This window comes from Ammospiza caudacuta, chromosome 20, assembly GCF_027887145.1.
Source record: "Ammospiza caudacuta isolate bAmmCau1 chromosome 20, bAmmCau1.pri, whole genome shotgun sequence".
NCBI classification, from domain to species: domain Eukaryota; kingdom Metazoa; phylum Chordata; class Aves; order Passeriformes; family Passerellidae; genus Ammospiza; species Ammospiza caudacuta.
This window is the reverse complement of record NC_080612.1, coordinates 10,556,730-10,573,595: the sequence shown is the minus strand read 5'-3', so window position 1 is coordinate 10,573,595 and position 16,866 is coordinate 10,556,730. Positions and strand designations below refer to the sequence as shown.

General features: G+C 46.0%; 1 protein-coding gene across 1 annotated transcript in view; it reads left to right on the top strand.

The window, feature by feature from the left end:
- Positions 1–16,866, top strand: part of BCAS3 (BCAS3 microtubule associated cell migration factor) — a 296,311-nt gene that overhangs the window by 267,497 nt on the left and 11,948 nt on the right. The window contains exons 23-24 of the mRNA XM_058817596.1: positions 8,390–8,557; positions 13,769–13,834. Coding sequence (XP_058673579.1) covers positions 8,390–8,557; positions 13,769–13,834 — 234 coding nt within the window. The remainder of the gene's footprint in view (positions 1–8,389; positions 8,558–13,768; positions 13,835–16,866) is intronic.

The following is a 16,866-nucleotide window of genomic DNA, read 5'->3' as shown; positions in this document are numbered from 1 at the left end:
AAATCTTGGTATTCAAGGGGGAGGGGGAAAGTTTTTGCTTGGAAATTAATTTTATTATAGAGGGCGATTTTGTTTTCAAAATCATAATAGCATCCAGTTATACTGGAGATTCCATCTCTTTTTGCTTTTGGGCAGCTCAATAAAGAGCATCCAGTATTGGGAAAATGCTCTCAGCTGATTGTTCAGTGCACTGTGCTCCTCAGGCTGTGGGTGAGCTGCACCCACCTGTGCCCCAGCCCCTTGTGTTATTGTGTAAGGCAAGATGACAAAGTTTTGTGCTTCTGGTACTGCAAAATTCTGCAAAATACTTCCAAATTCTGGTACCACCATACCAACTTCCCTGTTAACGCTAAGCACGCATTTTGTTGTGTTTTCTTGTTTCTCTCCCTGCTTTGGGTGGCTGTCGCATCCTGCCTCCAGTGTTTAACCCATCCTGTGTCCTTGCACTCACCTCAATGTCTTGGGGAAGCCAGGAGCTCAGTAAGGGCTGGAGGAGCCCTTGGCAGTGCTGGGGGAGCTTTGGGGGGCTCTGTTCTGCTTTTGGGGTCACAGGGCTGTGGAGGCACCAGGGCCCCTGGTTTGGTGGCCAGGTGTGCTGGCAGCAGGAATCTGCACAGTTGGATGGCATCTGACAGGCACTGGGAGCATTCAAGGCAAAGGCAGAGTTTAATAAATACACTTAATCATTTATGTTTTGACCTTAGCCCAGACTCGCAGTCAGACACAGAGAGCTGGAAACGCACTCTGTCAAGGCTGCTCTGGCAAAGCAGGGCAGCCCCGCTCTGAGGAAAGGCAGATCCTTCAGAAAGGAGAGTAAAAGGTCAGCACTAATCCAAAAGGACAAGCAGTGTATGTCTGTGTGTATATTGGGTTTCACATATGAAATCCAGTCATGATAAATCTGATGGCTTTAGAAACATCTACTTTGATTAATGAAAACATAGTTCCCATAGACCATGGGTTTCATACTTCAAAGTTCCCCTGGATTTAGAACCTTAGGTTTTGCTTATTCATATAACATGCAGGAAACTATTTTTAAATGAATAAGGGAGTATAAAAAAAAATTTTTAAAAGACAAATGTTTCAACATCGGTGGTACAGATAGGCTGGATAATAAGGAGCAAAATTAACAAACAACAGACATTTTATTATGCATTTTACAATAATGTTTACATTCTTTTCTCTATATTTGTTTTTCCTTGAAAAGATTTATGTATTTATAAAAATATCTCGCTGCTTCAGCTCTGAAAATTGCAGCCTTGCTTGCATTTGAAAGCCTTCAAGGACGGCTGTGATGGCTGGCTGTGCTCCTGAGCATCCCAAACCTCCTGAGCCCCTGGTTAACCCTTTGTGCAGGAGCACTGGGGCATTGGGAGTTTGTTGGGATGTGGGGAGGAGGAGGAGGAGGAGGGTGGGACGGTCCCTAAGGACCTGCACCATGATCATGGACATCACCAACTCTGCCTGGGCCGCTGTGCTGAGTTTGTGGCACCTCCTCCCTGAGCATCCATCCCTGGAGCTGCTGGGCATGGAGCTCCTGAGGCTGCTGGGCCCAACCTCCTCTAGAAATCCTGACAGAGGAACAAACAGCAATTCTGTTTACAAGTCTGTGGTGCTGAGGAGGGATGAGCAACTTCTCAGCCTGACTTAGCCAAGAGTTCAAAGGCGTTCAGCATTTGGAAGTGTTGGTTGCTGTGGGACTGGGTACCCTGGCTGAAGGCTCCATTAATTAAATGCACTCACAGGATACAGAGCTGGTGAGTAATGTCCTGTTTATAGCAGAACTGTGAGCAGTTCTGGAAAAAAAGCAACCCTGTGGGAGGGAGGATGACAGGGAGCAGAGTCACTCCAAAGGCTGTGGCTCCTGCCATGGTTTCCAGAGGCAATAATTAACACTCACACCTCGTGTACCAGTGTTCTGTCCCTTGGTACCTGGTGTGCTGTGGGACACATGTGAGCCAAGCACAGGAGCAGCAGCAGCACGTGCCATGAGCCCAGAGCCACCAGATCCAGGGCAGCTCGGGGGGATGTTCCTTCTCCACACTCAAATGTTTGCTTGGATTCCCCTTCAAGTGCTCAGAGCGGCCGCTTTGTGGCATTCCTGCTGGAATCACAAAGTTGTGGCACAGAAGGGAATTGGCAGGGCCTGTAGGAAAGTTCAACCTTTCATGTTCAAAGGAGGTATGTGCAGTTTGAGTCACTGCTTTGGGCCAGGAGTTTCCATGTGCTGGCTCCTCACACACCCAGGGGTTCCTGCTCCTGGCCGAGGTCACCAAGAGCCCCTCCAAAATCCACTCCTGCTTCTGGAAAGGCCAGGAAAAGCAGGAGAGGGGATGGAAAACCCTTCTGTCCCTCTTGGTGGCTCCTCAGGGTCTGACATCACCAGGGTCAATGCATGCCATTGATCAGGGTGCATCTTTTATCAATTAAAACTGGCAGGTTCTTTCCCTTCCTCTTTGCTCTGGTATTTTTGCTCACATGTATGTTGCAATATGCAAGGTGAGGCTCAAAACTGTCAAGCTCTTTAATAGAACCATTGCTATATTTTTGGAGAACATTCTCTTTTTTGATTTACTGTTCCTTAGAAGACAGGAAATGGAGCTACTTGATTTCATATTTTAAACAAAGCCGTCCAGAGGTTTAATGAAAAAAATTTCCCCTGGCTTTTGAATTAAAGAGCTATGGTGAAAGATTTAGCTTAGCTATTTTGACTTAGAAAAATAACACACTAAAAGCATTAAAACATTTTGTAAAAATACTTTTTACTACTAGAGAGAAGAAGTTTCTCTGGTTTTCTCGACTTTGAAATGAATGGGCATTTCCAAGCTTTAGGGTGGGTTTTCTTTTCCTTTCTTCAGTAAAATTTATTTTGCTTTTATATTAAAAGCCTTGAAACAATTGCAATGCTAGAGACAAATCCTGTGTGTCTAAGCAAGGTAATTTGGTGTGAGTAATGACAGAAGCCTTTGCCATTAATAAAATATTGAGCAGAAAGATGGGAACCTGGTTCTGCTCCATCAGCAGTGGCAAGAGAAAAGGGTGGTGCTCCTTGAGAGGCAAATATCTGTGGAAAGAAAGTGGGAGATTGATTTCAGGCAAAAATTAAAGTTTTATTAGGACAATTCTGTGTATGAAGCAGAATTAGCTCAGAGCATTTGGGCTGGAATTGCAAAACTGAGCACTGTGGACCTGTATGGTCAAGACAAGGGTCCTGCTTGTTCCATTTGGGTGATTTGGGGTTCTGGGATGATGCCTGGATATCATACACAGGAGGGTGATGATCTTCATTCCCACCCAGTTTCATCTTCAATAAATAAAGCAGAATGAGTGTTCTGCAGGCTTGAAAGCACTGTGCAATAAGATGAAATATTGACACAATTTTAAGTCAATAAGATTTCGGTGATTTAATGAGATTTCACCAGGATTTCACAAGTAATTGCCAGCCTCACATCATGCCTACTTTGCTCACCCTTGAGCTGTTCCTAAATGAATTTCTCCTTTGAGGTGGGACCTGTTCCCCACCCATGCTGTGTCCAGGCTGGGGACAGGGGGAATCTGGGTTCCCACGTCAGGGGCTGGCATTGGTGGCTGGCAGGAGGGCTCAGCGGGCTCTCAGCCTGCCTCCCCTCAGCCCTCAGTAATCCCTGCATCAGCAGGAGCTTTCTCAGCCCTGTGGGTGCCCTGGTTCTGTTCTGGTTTGGCCATTCTGGGGGCAGGACTCTCCAGCCAGGTTTGTTCGTAAACTCCTCGCTGGTCAGTGATGGGGAATCTGATACCTTATCAAGTGAGATATTGGGATTGAAAAGGGGAGAGTGAGGCAGCCACAAGGAGAGATTACAATATAATAAATAGCAGAGATAGGCTGGGCTGCTATCAGTGGAAGTTTAATGCCATTAGCCCCTGTGCCTTTGGGAATGATGTAGGCAGGGCAAAGCAACCCAAGGCTCCTGGCAGCAGCCAGCCCATGGCCATGGCACACTCTCCAGAGTCACTCTGCAAGGTGTAAAAATACCCAGAACTTCATTCTGCCTTGAAAAAAATATTTAATTATTTTACTCTGCTACATGTGGTGTCTGCTGATGCACTGGCAGGAGGAACAGGAAGGTCCATGACAATAAATCTTGTTTTTCTTGAAACAGTTTTGTTTTACATCAGAGAGGGACAGAGCCAGGGATTTACAGGAGGAAGGAACCTGCCTGCCCAAGCAAGGTCCCCTTTTCCACCCCCACATCCTGAATAACCTGAGTCACACTCTGCATGTTCAGCTTTACCTGGAACCCATTCTATCAATGTCTGTATTGAATTTAGGGGGAATCTGTGGGTTCCACTGCAGTACAGAGCAGATGATGGAGCAAGGACCTCCTCTGCCTGATTCAGGCAGTGATCACCCATTGAATTTAGGGGGAATTTATGGGTTCCACTGCAGCACAGAGCAGATGATGGAGCAAAGACCTCCTCTGCCTGATTCAGTGATCACCACGGGCTGCAGTGGTGGCTGCTGAATCCCAGCTGGATGTCTGGATATCAATGCTCTTGCCAGATGTGCACTGCTATCACGGAGAAGGAGTGAAAAGGGAGGAAAGATAAAACTACAGCTTCCCCAGCCATGCATTTTTTTAACAAGCAAACTTTCAGTGCAGTTAATCCCTCCAACCTGCATTTGCATTAACACTTGCAGCCTCACACGTTGCTGCTAAGAAGTTTTGGCAGCTCCTGGCCCTGATTGCAGAGGTAACACTGCACTTGTCTCCTTTGCTCTCACTCAAGGATCTCAGGAGCCAGAGCCCAGCACTCCATGAAGTTTCTCCCTGTACACACAAGCAGGCATCTTGGCAGAGCTTCAAAAGCCATTTGCCTTATTATTCATATGTCTGCTTATAGGAGCAGAAATGCTCCCATTTCTCACTTTTGGAATAAGGGCTGACACCAGGAAAGAGGAGATTTCTCATCTCTGGCACAGCCCTGAAAACCTGTGGGAGCTCATCGTGTCCCTGCTGCTTCCCTGGGGTTTGGGAAGCAGGTTTAAAAGTCCTGATCACTCTCAGGGTACATGAACAGCTCTGTCAAAAACACCTGAAATCTGTGGGGTCTTGAGAGGGCGTCTCAGAGCTGTATGAAACTGTAGAAGGATTACTTGGGGAAAAAAAGCTTTATAAAAACCCCCAATTTTTGCCTTTCCTCCTGCCTTTAGGAGAGCTGACATCATGAAAATGCTGTAGAGATTTAAACATCGTCGCAATTACTTTGCCTCCTCCCTGAATTTTCTCAAACAAGCTTCAAGAACCCTCGCTTTAAAACAAATTAGTAGACTGGAGCATCTTTATAAATCCAGAGAGCCATTAAAAGTTGAAATATTTGGTCATTCCTCGTCTGGATTGAAACTGGGACTCATCCAGAGTTCAAGTGTGTGTATCACAGAGAGCCACAGTCCCGTTGTGTCAAGGTACCTCTCATGTTGATGGTTCTCTAGTGCCAGGAATCCACTCCCCATTTTCTAGAGAACCCTCTCAGTGTTGGTTGTGGTTTTCTAGTGCCAGGAATCCATTCCCCCGTTTGGCAGAGGTCCATCTCAGTGTTTTCTAGAGGTCCCTCTCAGTGCTGATGGTTTTGGTTTTCTGGTACCAGGAATCCATTCCCCTATTTGCTAGAGATCCCTCTCAGTGCTGATGGTTTTCTACTGCCAGGAATCCATTCCCCCATTTTCTAGAGGTCCCTCTCAGTGTTTATGGCTTTCTAGTGCCAGGAATCCACTCCCCCATTTTGCAAAGCTCCATCTCAGTATTTTCTAGAGGTCCCTCTCAGTGTTGATGCTTTTGATGGTTTTCTAGAGCCAGGAATCCACTCCCCTGTTCTGCATAGATCCATCTCAGTTGACGGTTTTGGTTTTCTAGTGCCAGGAATCCATTCCCCCATTTTCTAGAGGTCCCTCTCAGTGCTGATGGTATTCTTATGCCAGGAATCCACTCCCCCATTTTGCAGAGGTCCACCTCAGTGTTTTCTAGAGGTCCCTCTCAGTGCTGATGGTTTTCTGGTACCAGGAATCCACTCCCCATTTTCTAGAGGTCCCTCTCAGTGCTGATGGTATTCTTATGCCAGGAATCCACTCCCCCATTTTGCAAAGATCCATCTCAGTGTTTTCTAGAGGTCCCTCTCAGTGCTGATGGTTCTCTAGTGCCAGGAATCCACTCTGCAGCCAGGCCAGCAGATAAATCAGCGCCGATGAAATTCAGGAGCCAGGAGTCACCAGTGCAGCCCATATAAATCCCTGAATGCCAGCCCCGGCGCTGCAGCCCGTGCCATTAGAGCTCGGAATTATCAGCCCCTCTTTGCTGATGGATGGATTCGCTGGCTGCCCGAGTGTTTACCATCGTTATCAGCCCGTGCTCGGGGCGTTATCAGAGGAAGGGCCGCCTGCCGCGGGGCTTGGTCTCTCACCCTTTCTATTACCACCTGTCAGAGGCAGGGGGTGTGCTGTGAGGCTGTACAGTCACAGACTACAAGTGTAGATAGTTTCTGACGGCTGATCAAAGGGGAAAACCAAAGGGCTGATAACAAGGACGTGTTTCATGTACTTTTAACTCTGAGAAACATTGGCATTTGCATTTTTTCCCCTCGCTAGGCTGGCAGAAACCAGGCACAATAAACGCTGCATATTCAGTTACCTAATAGTGGAGTAAATGGTATGTGCTTGAAGGAACAAAGCATAACTGTAATCTTGTTCCAAGTGGGAATGATTTAAGTAAGCCTTCGCAGAAGACTTGCTGTATAATAAAGGAGAATAATTTTAATTTGTACTTTGAAGTGATCCTGAATTCAGAATCTAATCTTTGCATTCGGCAGAACATCATACCCTGCTGTGAATGAGGTAATAACTGCAGTCAGAGAATTATTTGAAGGATCTTCTGTAGGTACGTGCACTCCCTCACAAGAGCCAGTTTTCAGTAGGGGCTGCTGGTAGAAAAGCCTCTGTTAGAGCACGTTTGAGCTAAAACTTCCCAGAGAAAACCCACAGATATTCCAGACTGAGGGAATTGATCCATTTGTTCCTTCGTCAGACACAAGGCAGCTCTGCCTCTTCTCTGTTTCAGAGCAAGAACGGGAATTTAGGTAAATTTTTTTCCCATTAGCAAAGACAAAATTACTCTTTCCATTGTCCAAGATGAGGAGGGGGAAGAAGCATCTCTGCAGCATCCCAATGGAAGACTGATCAAAAATAATTCCTAATTGTCTAACATAAAAATACCTGCATGCCATTTACATTTGTGTTATTGTGCTGCTTTCCTGACTCTCACCAGTCTGTGTTTTAATTTCAGTATGTATTTATTATGTATTTTAATACCAATCTATATTTTAATTTCACCTTTTTGATTACAGCTACTTGATAGAAGTTGGTTTATACTTAGGGTTCTGCTGTGCTGTGCTGTAACACTAACCTTTAACTCATGTGCTAAAATCAGCTTTTCAGGCACCCAAAACACAGCACACACGGGAGGAAGCTGGTGCCAGGGTGTCTGTTACAGATGGATAATAAGACAATTGACTCTCACAATTAAGGGATAACTATTGGGTGAATATTAAGAAAAGCTTTAGTGATGTATAGTTATGTTATTGTAGTTTAGATGCCCTCTGTTCTCCCCATGGTTCCCTTTTCCTCTGTATTGTTGCCATCAGACAGCCTGGGGTGTCTAGGACAGGTACAAAGAAGCTGCACAGGTGTCCCTTACCTGGGCCAGTGTCGCTCTTGCACTGAGGTTGGGACAGGAACAGGTGAGAGGCAGGATGGTAGCAAAGGCAAAGAAGGCTTTATTCAAAAGAACCACATGGTTTTTATGGAGTGGTACCATAGATTCTGTTCTGTTGGCTAACTAACAGAAACATCTTTCTCAGACACTGTCCTTGCGAGGAACAGAAAAATAAAGGAGAAAAACACTACCTGCAAATTGTTTATAGCCAACAGGTTATCACATCTTTCCAGCTCCCTAAAACTTCTCACAAGCCGCTGTGAGAAACACTTGTCATTTGTCTCTCTGTCCCACGGCATCCACAGGGCAGGTGGGAATGGAAAAGCTTGGGAGTGCTTAGGGGGTGAGGCAGGCAACACCTGACCTCCAGTCCAGTTACAGGAAAGCAGTTTGCGCTGATAAATGGCAAAAAAGAGCTGAGTGATAGACTTTGGGAGGGGCCATGGCTGGGTGATCAAACCCCAGGGGTATAAAAGGGTGAACATCCATTTTGAAGGTGAACTGGCAGCATGGTATCCATGAGGGGTGTTCCCACCGCTGCGAACTTTTCCTTTGTTGTATTTTTGTAAAGGTTTTTGCATTTCCAAAGCGAGCAGCCATTTCCCCCAGCATCCCTCACGTGTCCCCTGTGTCTGTGTGTGTCACAGGTGCCTTCGACCGGAGCGTGACGCTGCTGGAGGTGTGTGGGAGCTGGCCCGAGAGCTTCGGTCTGCGCCACATGTCCTCCATGGAGCCCAGCGAGGAGGGGCTGCGCGAGCGCCTGGCCGACGCCATGTGCGAGTCCCCCAGCAGGGACATGGTGGGATCAGGAACAGGTACAAAGAAGAGGTGTGATCAGAGATCACGTACATCTCACCCAATGGTGATTTTGATTTAATTTTTTTTTTTTTTTAAGTTTCGCTTTTTTTTTCTCTGTGCGCTCCTCTCTCTCTCTCTCCCTCTCTCTCTATTTCTCTCTATTTCTCTCTATCTCTCTCTCTTTGTGGGGATCTCAGAAGTCACTTCTAAAAGGAACTTAGTGGTAGATCACATAAACACAGCCTGAGATATTGGCACATGAAGCTTCCTTATCATATAGCCAGGACAAGGGCTCTCCTGCATCCCCTCCAGTGCAGATTGCTGCCCTGCTCCAAACAATGCCATCATCACACACATCCTCATTTTGTGTCCTCAATAGAGCCACTGTGAAGCGCTGGTTCTGTAATCCAAATTAATCCATCTTCATCAGTGTCCATTATATTGATAAATTGTATCATCTGTTTAAGTAAATGGAATGGCACATCAGAGATTAGGCTGTCAGGAGGGGGCCCGTGGCAGGAGATGCTCAGGAATTAAAGCACAGTTACTGTGGGTTTATTGTCTCCATCAATTTCTACTTGTTCCAAAAAACACCTCCAGTAAAACACCTCAGAGTGATGCTGGCCCCTAACATCAGCTGCCAACTCACTTGTCACTCTCCTGGCAGCTTCCCTGGGAAGGCAAAAGAGGAGAAACCAGCAGCAAGGTGTGGGAATGCCCACCTATGGATCTTTCAGGAAGAGCAGGATCTGTCTCTTCCTTTTGCTCTTGCCCTCATGTATCACTGAGGGTCTTGTGCTGCTCTGAGCTCTCCCTGTTCCTCGAGCTCCATCAGGGCTCATCCTGACTTGGCTCTCTGTGGAGCAGGTACCAAACTGCAGCAGCTTCCCACAGCCTGGAGGAGGGGGATGTGAGGAGCAGGATTTTAGCCCTTGTCTGTAGGTCCAGGCAGCAGAAACCCCTCCATAACCCAGCTGGTCACCTTGCCAGCTCTCCTTCCTCTGCTTTCCATCTTGAGAGAGATGAAACCAAAGGAGTTAGATTTGGAATTAACTGAGAGGCTTGGTTGAGCACTAAGGGTGGCTCTGCTGCACCCTGGTGCAAATCCTCACCAGCTTTTTGCCACCAGTGCACTGAGGACAGAGTGCCTCCCTCACATTGCTGGTGTGGACTTCAATCAGCTCATGTCTGTAAAGGGCTGGGAAGGTGGAAGAAGCAGGCTATGAAAATAGAGAAAGGCACATATTTCATCACTCACTGACCCAGGCTGTGATCAGTGTGAACTTTGGGAGGGTGTCCACTGCTGATAATGGGTCAGCACCCCTCAGGCTGTGTGTGGAAGGGGAAAGGTGAGGGGAATAGCTCCTCTGAAAGCTGAAGCCTTCCAGATGTGCCAGGTTAGGGTGACTGGCTGCCCTGGAGACTTGACAGTGTATTATATTGTAAAGCAAGAACTTTGTCAGAGACAGGGCTCTGTATTTTCCTTCCTGATGGCAGCCAGTGCCAGCTTCTTTGGCATGAGGCTCAGAGTCCTGCAGGTGTAAAGACAGAAAGGAGCTGTTTATAGAGATGCCATCACTGAGTTAATATTCATCCAGAGAGATTTCTCCCAGCCCTTGCCCCAGCCCCATAAATCTCCCTAATGAGTGTAAGATAGATGCCATCTCAGAGCAGCGATTTTACGCAGCAATAATGAGTAACATGAGCACTGACCCAGCTCACCCCATCCCAGCACCCTCCTCTCCCTGTCATTAACACTCTGTGCTGCCCTGCCTGTCCTGGGACTCTCTCCACCGCTAACACACTTTATTCTCAGGATTTGGGCATGTGGTGACTCAGAGCAGCAGAGAAAACCTGGTGATAAGAGGGTGAACTCCCGTGCCCTTTCCACTTCCATCCCCTAACAGCTCTTGAGCTGTTCCTCTTTAGCAGACAGACAGAAAAAGTTCCCTCCTGCTCAGATGTACCTGGAGAGCTGCACTCACTGAGGGAGAGGGCTGGAGCTGGCTGCCAGCACCATTCCACCACAGGGCTCTCATCTGTCTGCTGCCTAATAAATGGGCAGAGATAAGCGTGGAGCTGCATTACCCTCACTTCAAAAAAGAGGTGTCTTTGTTGGCTCATAACAAGTAGGAGAGTTTTCACTTCCCTCAAACCACTTATATCATAACCAAGCTTGGCTGAACTGAATTGTCTTTGAAAAAACTCAGTTTTCCTCCTTGGGTTCTCTGCTGCCCACTCACCACAGTGAAATGACAGCAAAGAGTTCAGCAGAAAGGGCACTGGAGGTTTGTTTGTTGGTAACTGATTTCTGTCTTGCTGCTTCTTTCAAAACCAGTGTTTATATTTCTTCAAAATTGTGGAATTTATAATCCTTTTAATAATCCTAAAATAATTTAATTTATTCACACCTTTATGTTTTGCATGCTTTAACCTCTGATTGTGCTCTGTGCATTCTCTTCAGTCCTTAAATGGATTTTGCAGAGTTTTAACAAAACTTGCAAAATCTTACTCAAACTTCAGCACAAACTAATGAATATTTCTAGCTGGGAATTTGAAGATCCGTGCATGTGCTGTGCTGGGGTCCAATGTGTGGACACAAACTGGGCAGTAGGGTGGACAGTGAGACTTTGTCAAGTGCTCGACTGGTCCTGACATGCACTTAATGGCAGGAGATAAGTAGATTCTTTTAATGCCTTAACTGTTAGGGCATAGCTGACACGTAGGTTTATATAGAAATCAGGGCTGATAGGCTGCAGGGGTGTGCAGGGAGTGTGTGCTCGTGGTGCACAGACCACTTTGGAGAGCTGACATTCCCACAATCTCTGTTTTGTACCTGCCCCATTGCATTGCAAAGCAGGGGTGGCAACACCAACCTGGCTCTGGCCACTGGCAGAGGCAGAAATACCCAAAAGTTGGTCACAGCACAAACATCCAGCTGGAGGATGCTGAAAACATCAGGAATAATCTGGCATTGCAGGAAGGGGGATTGGATGGGGCTGTTCCACCTCTGACTCCGTGCCAAGGGCTGTCGGATACAGGGTGGGAGAAGAACCAGGGCTGGAAACAGCCCCCAAAAACCTCCTTTCCTTGTGACCTAAATGATAACTGCAGTTGTCCAGCTAGCTGGCTTGATTGGGAAACCAGCTTTTCCCCTTGTTATCCAATTATTCAGATGACCCATGTCTATCTGAAGTGGAGTCTGCTGTACATAAGCTGTCAGCCCAGATACACATTTAATTCCAAGGAAGGCATAAATTGGCAAAGATGCAAAAAAGATGTTTTTGCTGTTCCAGTTTCTGTCAAACTCTCACTGAAAAGAAAAAAAAAATGCAAGTCTAGACACAAATGTTAGTGGTCAGTGCCCTCTTTTGCTTGCAGAGCTTTGTTTTCAAGCAGCTACAATATTTACATTTGCAGTGCAGTTCTTAAGTGTGTGCTGGAGCTTCATATTGCATTCCCCCCCCCAAAAAAACCACCCTAGGACTGTGATTTATGAAACTCTGCTTCCAGAAGACAAATATCCCTGACAGGATTCCACTCAAACTGGACAGGAAGGAATTATCAGCTCAGGCTAGAAATCTTTCCCTCCAAAAATACTGTAATTAATAAATCCTCTGCTTACCTACTCCTTCAGCAAGTACATTTTAAGCTTTCCAGTGTATTTTGATCACTTCTAGGCTTAATATTTGAAATCAGCCTATGGCAGGGGAGCAGCAGGATGGTTTTTGAGATGCATCTTTCTTCCAAAACTCCTGCAAGCCTCCAGGTCAGCCCTCACCCACAGGTGGCACAGGGAGGAGCACCTCTGGCCCTCAGGAAACTGCCTGGATTCCTTCCAAATTTCATCAACAGGCTCATAATACGCTGAAGGAAGCTCATATGTTGAAGCAAACTCTTTAACCTGATTAATGGGATGTAAGTAAGTGGAGCTAATTAGATGTGTGTTAGGGAATGGCCTGTAGGATACCCAGGATTGGGGCTCTGGGCACTTTGGGTCCTGGTCCCCAGCCAGAGCCCCAAGGCTGAGCCTAACTTGGGTCTGGACACCTCTGAGCTTTGCAGAGGGATGGGTTTGGAACCTTCCTGAGAGATTTGGGGGCTGGAGAAGGGAAGTCACACATTTCCTGCAGTGCCTGGCTGAGGTGGAAGCAAAGGGAGGAGAGCAAGGTGGCTCCTGTTCCAGGACCATCCTTCCTGGGGTTTTGTCCAGAGGAGAAAATACCCATGCTCACAGGCTTTATTCAAGGATCAGCAGCCACCTGGACATTGATGTACCTGTACATTGAGGAATGGGATTAACCCTTTACAGAGGTAGAGCTTTCAGTGGTGCCTTCCCCTCCCTCTCTCCTTCCCTCCCTCCCTTCTTTCCTTTCTGCCTTCCTCTTTAATCTTTCTAAGACAATTTCCCCTTCTCTCTCCTCAACTGTGTTTTATCCTAACTCAGACATGGGCTACAGATACACAGAGTAAATTATTTTCCCCCTGAAGAGCATTTCTGCCAGGAGATTTCTGCATAGGTTCAGTGCAAAACCAGCTTGGGCAGCAAACCCACTGGTGGATCAAATAACATCGATGCTAAAAGCAGCCTTTGAACTTTCACAATATTCATCCCAGGGTCAGAGATTAAATTACCCCCTCCAATAAGTCTGGGAGCTCAGTTCTTCCTACAAAAGGTTTATTTGGATGGGCCTGGTTGAAAAGAAAGGAAAATTCAGACTCTTTAGGAGCCACCATTTTGGAAGTACTGGATGAGAGGAGCATTGACCTTGCACACATTTTGGGATTTCAGACACTTCAGTGTGGGATTTTTACTCTCTCCTGTCTAAGGGTGTCCCTGAGCAGCCCCATCCCACAGCCCTGGGCAGGTCCAACAAGGACATTTTTAATTTCCCAGTCGTTTCCCATGTCTCCAAATCCAATCTTGCCACCAGCCCTGGGAGGTTTTACTGGAATTTCTTCCAGGTCATGCATTATTTCAGGGGGAGAGGGTGTGAATGCTGATACCATGAATATTTCTGATGTGAATTCAGGTTCATTACTGTTTGTAGGAAAATTCTAACGGGAGCACTGATGCCACAAGACACCTCTGACTTTCTGCCATTTGATAACAATCTTGATCAACTGCATTTACCTATTATCAACTGTGGTGTGGGGAGATTCCTTTTCTTTTTCTTCTTATTAAATCAAGGCCTTTTTATTTAAGAAATATTTTATTTTTGATACAGACACAGCCGGTGAAGTAGCAGTAAAAAACATCACCACAAAGAGGCACATGGCTTTGAAATGTTTTGGTATGTAACATAACTGTGTTGTTATCAGGTTTTAACTTTTGCACAAAAAGTGTTTTCCCTTGTTCTAAAAGCAAACCCTCTCTCAGCTTTCCAAGGGCCACGTACCTAACATGGCCATAGGGGGACAAACCAAAAAATATCAAAGTGTCTCAAGTCATTTCACAAATAACATTGTTCTGTTGCTCTCCTTAAATGAGCAAGAGTTTCTTTGATTTTTTTTTTAAGTCAAATTTAGGATTCTGCTGTTCAGAGCAGAGAGGTCACAAGGCCCTAATGTATTTAGCATTGACTGCCCTCTCTTGTAGTGCGTCTATTAGTCAGTAATTTGATTTGTACCTATTCATTTGCAGTCCCTGCAGGAGCTCTGAGCTGGCCCCAAGTATAATTGGTGCTGTCTCTATTTTTACATCATTAGATTAGCCCCGACTCCTGGCCACTTGTTGTCTGCGCTTGTCTGTCCATTTATACAACCTAATGTAACACAAAATTCATTACTGATCACATTACTTTCAACTCTGAAGCCAGCTTTGTGATAAACATTTTGTTAACCCTTCCCTGCCAGCACACAGACCTGGGGGATAAATGCACTTTCCCCTCTGCAGGGAAAATCAATATCATAATAAAACAAAGTGCAGTCACATTCCTGGATTTGTCATTCCTCCCAGAGAAAGAAATGGGGAGGAACATATAGGAGATGACTAAATGGTGTCTGCATCCAGGCATCTCACTCTGCTCGATATGAAATGAGCTCAGCACTGTCCTTTCCACTGGAACATAAAGAAGTGACACGAGATAGGGCCAGCACTCAATTTAAAACTTAATTTCTTACTCATTGTTCTGCAAGTGTTTTAGCTCTTCTGGTCAGGCTGTAATCAGGTTATGACATTATTGGAACTGGACATTTTTCTTCCAGTGCTTTGTCTCAAAAGCAGTGAACAGAGACACAATTCCCTTTTTTCCTTGCAGATTTGCTGCTGTGTTGGGGTTTTTTTTGGTTCGCTGGGGGTTGTGGTTTTTCCTCCTAATGATTAAGCAAATTAACTGCAGTGCTCCAGAATTTCACAGGAAAATTCAAAGCTCTGTCCTGTCTAGCTTGGCTTTGCTCACATTTAATTGTCTGCTGAGTCCCTCCTAAAGCATGGAGCTTTTTGCATCCCTGAGGCTTCTGCTGGTGATTCCAGGGGCAGCAAGAGGAGAGCCATGGTAGGTATTGCACCAGGGCTGAGCATCCTCCAGCTCTGCTTGCAGCATCCTGCCCACGAGGTGATTCCTGCTACCCAAACATGCTTTGGTGCACGCTAAAGCTGTTGGGTTTTTAACAAGTTTTCTAAATTCATTTTCTGTTTGCACAGCTTGGCTTGGAAATGTGTTATTTTGGGTTTTCTAAATATTTGGAAATATTTCTCAGTGTTTATTAAATCTTCCCTTTAAAAGTCTGAGGCCTGAAGCCTGCCCCACACCGAGCGGTCCCACACTGGGAAGGGGGCAGAGACAAGGGGATTTTTCCATCTGTAATTCCTATAATTACCTTGTCATTCCTTTTAGGAGTCTTTCTATGGTGTTTTTGTGTAGGATATGACTTATGGCAGGCATATCTCTCTCAGTAAGTATAAGAGCCCTCGGGTCCCAGCATTTGAACCAGGACTGGTATTTTTACAGCTGTTTTGTGAGCCAAAACCTCTTGCAGCTGCTGAGGTGGTGGCAGAATAAAGACAAGACAGTTCCTGTCCCTCCTCCCAAGCCCAGCAGCCCCAGAGAGCCGTTGAGTATTTGCTGATTTTTGGGATGTGCAGCACAGGCCATCACAGAGATCTCATAAACAATGCATTCCCCTCTCCAGGGGAGATGGGAGAGCAGGCTGTGGAATGGAAACCCATTTGTGCAATAAATTGTTAAGCAGTCAAACTGTTAAATGAACACTCATTAGAGAGGTAGGGTGAAGTATGAGTCACCAAACAGCAAAATAGACATTAACACAGCAAACCCTCTGCAGTAAGTGGGAAGTCAAGTGCCAAGGCAATGCAAAGGTTGCAGTGTGAGCCAACCCTGTGGCCCTGCAGCTTCCAGCACTCTCAGCCGCTCTGCTCCTGGTGCTTCTCCCTTTGGATGCTGGATCATTCCCTGTCACTGTGGCCTGCAGCTGTGCCCTCACCTCCCATCACTCCTGCACCCTTCTCTAACAGGATATCACACAAAGAGCCACCTGATTTTCCCAGTAATCCTGCCTTGTTCTCCATGCTGGAGTCTGAGAGCATCAGGACGTGCTGGACAGTGATGGTGTCGGGTGTTTGATGTTCACAGTGTGCAGGCAGAAAGAGAGGGCCAGGGAAAATGAGAAGCAAAGCCAAAGGGATTTGGGCTGGGGGAGGATCTCGGTGATCAGTGGAGACTCCCTGAGCATCCCCATGGGATCAGCTCTGGTGGCTGCCCCCAGGGGAAGGAGGGTTGGGGCCAGGTCCCTGGCAGTGCTGGGAACACTTAGTCCTCCTTGAAGTATATATCCTAATTTGTGGTATGAAAAGATTAGCTTTCCTTCCATCCCTAGCCTGCTGTCTCCCCACCATGGATAATATATAAAACAGTAGACTTTTATTCATTAACATTTATGGGAAAATGTTAATATTAAACTGTAAGTGAAAAGCCCCATCTTATTGAATTCTTCTGCTGTGTTATTGGGAGCCTAATTTCATTTTGCATTTAAATAAAAACCAGATGACGTTCAGGACGGTCAGGCGAGCATTCTGTAAGTGAGAATTTATCTTCCAATCTGGGTAAACAATGTCTCATCATTTAACAGTTATTATAAATAATGGGGTTTTAAGCACTTTGCTGGGAGTTCATATTGGCTCCACACGGGTTGCACTAAGGGAGAGGGAATTTCAGTGACATCTTCCAGGCATCCGGTGAGGAGGAATCATATCCTGAGCTCCTTCTCAAGCTGCAGTTTTCATCCTCCTCTGGTTACTATTGCTCAATTTTGTGTGCACCATCCACTGACCAAAAAAAAAAATGAAGAGGAAGGAAAATGACAA